Genomic DNA, 3,032 nt, shown 5'->3' with positions numbered 1-3,032 from the left:
TACCTGTCTTATCAAAAACTTAAATAACAATAGCCATTAGCCCAACAGGCCTGGAATGCAGGTTTTGGAGCCAGGCAGCCGGTTGGTTCATTTAATGCTAATAGTACACCCCAAGTTCCGATACATCGTAATGCTACTCCTAAAGAAACAAGCTCGCCCCGCGATTCCTAGAAAACCGGGTTGTTGAGAAAATCTCTCCTACTGTATACCTATTAGTAATATGCAGGGAAACTTCTTGGTCGTTTTCATATTAAAGACATTTTAAAACAATAGCTTTCTTATGAGTGTTCTCATTCTGTAGGCTAAGCCTTATGCACTTCTGCTTACCACTATGGTGCTTTCTTTGAATTTACTTAATTACCGTCAATTGGGGTGAATAGAGACTGTGGGGTGAAAAGAGACAAAAACATGGTATGAATTTCAACACAACTTTATTAAGTATCCTACGTATTTATCATGATTATGGGAATATTTTTTTGACTACTGGTAATTTCGTATTTCGGATGGTAACACCAAAGCAACTCTATGATCTGTCATAATTGAAACAATTGCATCAGAATTCGATGTCCGTGAATCATTACTTTTCGACTGCTCAAAAACTTTGATATTATTCCAGAAAACGTAAGTATAACTATGTTACCATAATAATTTACACTTACTGCATGTGTTATTTATACTATAAACATACTTTTGTTTAGTATTTCATTGAATTTCGGCATTATTGGGTACTTTTTAAAGAACATGAAATTTTCACATATTTTGGGGTGAATAGAGACGAGAGGGGGGTTAATAGAGACGCCATACGGGGTGAATAGAGACGCCATAAGGGGTGAATAGAGACAACCTGCGGGTGAATAGACAGTGATGATACAGAAAACTGAAATTTAAATGGTTTGAAAAGTGATTATGTTTGGTATAATGTTTCTTTTTTTTCTTTATTTAGAAAGACCACTATACAATATAAACATGCCACGTGTTTATAAACCGGACCCCCGAAGCACCAAAAGGTACCTCAAACACGACCCAGAGGTTTTAAAGAATGCTGTACAAGATATATTGGAGAATAATCTCAGCTATCGAGAGGCTGAGGTAAAATATGGGATACATCGTTCCGTACTCAATAGACACACGATGAAAAATATGAAAAATCAAGGAGGGCAAACAGTTTTATCTAAGGAAATTGAAGAATACATTATAAGCCAATTAAATGTTTGTTCTGAATGGGGATACCCATTAGATCTTTATGATCTGCGTATTTTAGTAAAAGGATACTTAGATCGGGCAGGTATTACGGAGAAAATATTTAAAGACATATTGCCTGGTAAGGAGTTTTCATACAGTTTTTTGAAAAGAAATAAAGGTAAAATTTCTCAAAGAATTTGCCAAAATATAAAACATGTACGGGCTGAGATCACGCCTGAAGATATCAATAGCTATTTCGATAACTTAGAAATAGCTATAAAAGATGTACCATTATGTAACATTATCAACTACGACGAGACGAATTTGACCGACGATCCTTCGAGAAGAAAGATAATTTTGAAGAGGGGAGTTAAATATCCTGAAAGAGTCATGAACTCCACGAAATCATCAACCTCCATAATGTTCGCTGGTTCTGCTGATGGAAATTTGCTACCTCCTTATATTGTGTACAAATCGACACACTTGTACGATACATGGACGTCAAATGGCCCAAGGGGGGCGAAATATAATCGCAGTCGAAGTGGATGGTTCGACAGCATAACTTTTGAAGACTGGGTTAAAACAATAGCCTATGAATACTTCAAAGGTAAAACTGGCAAAAAAATTATGATAGGGGATAATTTATCATCTCACTTTTCAATTGATTTAATCAAATGGTGCAAAGATTACGACATTTTCTTTGTTTTTCTGCCAACAAATTCCACGCATATCACGCAACCGCTCGATGTATCCTTTTTCAGACCATTGAAAATAGCGTGGAAAAGACTGTTGGAAGAGTGGAAAAAAACGGACGGAAGAAAAGAAGCCAGCATCCCTAAAGGACTATTTCCTCGTTTGCTAAAAAAACTGTATGAAACAATTTCAATAAATGCAAAACAAAATATAATATCTGGATTTTATAAAACGGGTATTTCCCCAATTGATCGTAGAGAGGTTTTATTCCGGCTACCAGGCTATGAAAAACCCCAAAATGAGCACATGAAAGCTTTGGATCAATCTGTAATACACATTCTTAAGGAAATGCGTTATCCTGATAACGCTAATCAAACTACAAAAAAGAAGAAGAAATTAGCTGTCGAAGCGGGTAAGTGTACAGAAAATATCGAAATAGATGATGAAAATATCAATAGTTTAGACAGACCAAATCTTTCCTTACAATTGAAAAAAAATGTAAAAACAAAGGGTAAAGGCCCTGGAAAGAGGTCTAAATTAACCCTAAATGAGATGAATGACAACATGAACCCCAATAAGGTTGTTATGATTTTTGATGCGGCCGGAAAATGTATAAACGACAGTAGTCCAACTGCTGATCTTAAAGACTTGGTAGAACCAGCCATGAATAGAGAGCAGCCATCTACTTCTCTTTCAAATTCTAAAGTATTGTTATACCAAAATGAATGCTGCGTTTGCAAAATAAAAAAATACAGAGGCATTGATTGGGTGAAGTGCATGGTATGCAAAGGTTGGGTTTGCTCTTTTTGTAACGAAGGAGTAACGTACTTTGATTTTATTTGTTCAAATTGTTTAGGCCATGAATAATTAGCTATTTTAAAATAAATCTTCCTATAATACTTATGTTAATAGCTAGCTTTATAATAATGCTTTTAATCATTGATAAATATGTTTTTAAATACCTACTGCACATGTAAAATTAATATTTTCATTTAATACCTTAACTCCGTAGATGTATTAATATTTTTAATTAACAGTTAGGTACCTACTCATCTACCTAATAAAATCACTATATTAATTGTATGTAACTAGATATATAATATTTTGATAATTGATTGATAATTATCTTTCAAAAAGACAACTACTGGACTAATTGT

The 3,032-nt window shown here is 34.3% G+C and overlaps 1 protein-coding gene across 1 annotated transcript; it reads left to right on the top strand.

The window, feature by feature from the left end:
* The first annotated feature begins 478 nt into the window (after nt 1–478).
* LOC147070691 (uncharacterized) lies at nt 479–2,742 on the top strand. The gene has a single exon (XM_085949138.1). It carries the CDS (start codon nt 907–909, stop codon nt 2,740–2,742), a length of 1,836 nt encoding a protein of 611 aa, XP_085805264.1. The 5' UTR covers nt 479–906.
* Nucleotides 2,743–3,032: the final 290 nt, after the last annotated feature.

This window comes from Rhyacophila brunnea, unplaced genomic scaffold (genome assembly GCF_057557595.1).
Source record: "Rhyacophila brunnea isolate RB1 unplaced genomic scaffold, BYU_Rbru_1.0 scaffold_21, whole genome shotgun sequence".
NCBI classification, from domain to species: Eukaryota; Metazoa; Arthropoda; class Insecta; order Trichoptera; family Rhyacophilidae; genus Rhyacophila; species Rhyacophila brunnea.
This window is presented reverse-complemented; position numbering and strand designations above follow the sequence as displayed.

Excerpts from the sequence above, each read along its gene's own strand:
- LOC147070691 (XM_085949138.1), top strand. The coding sequence starts at position 907 with ATGTTTGGTATAATGTTTCTTTTTTTTCTTTATTTAGAAAGACCACTA.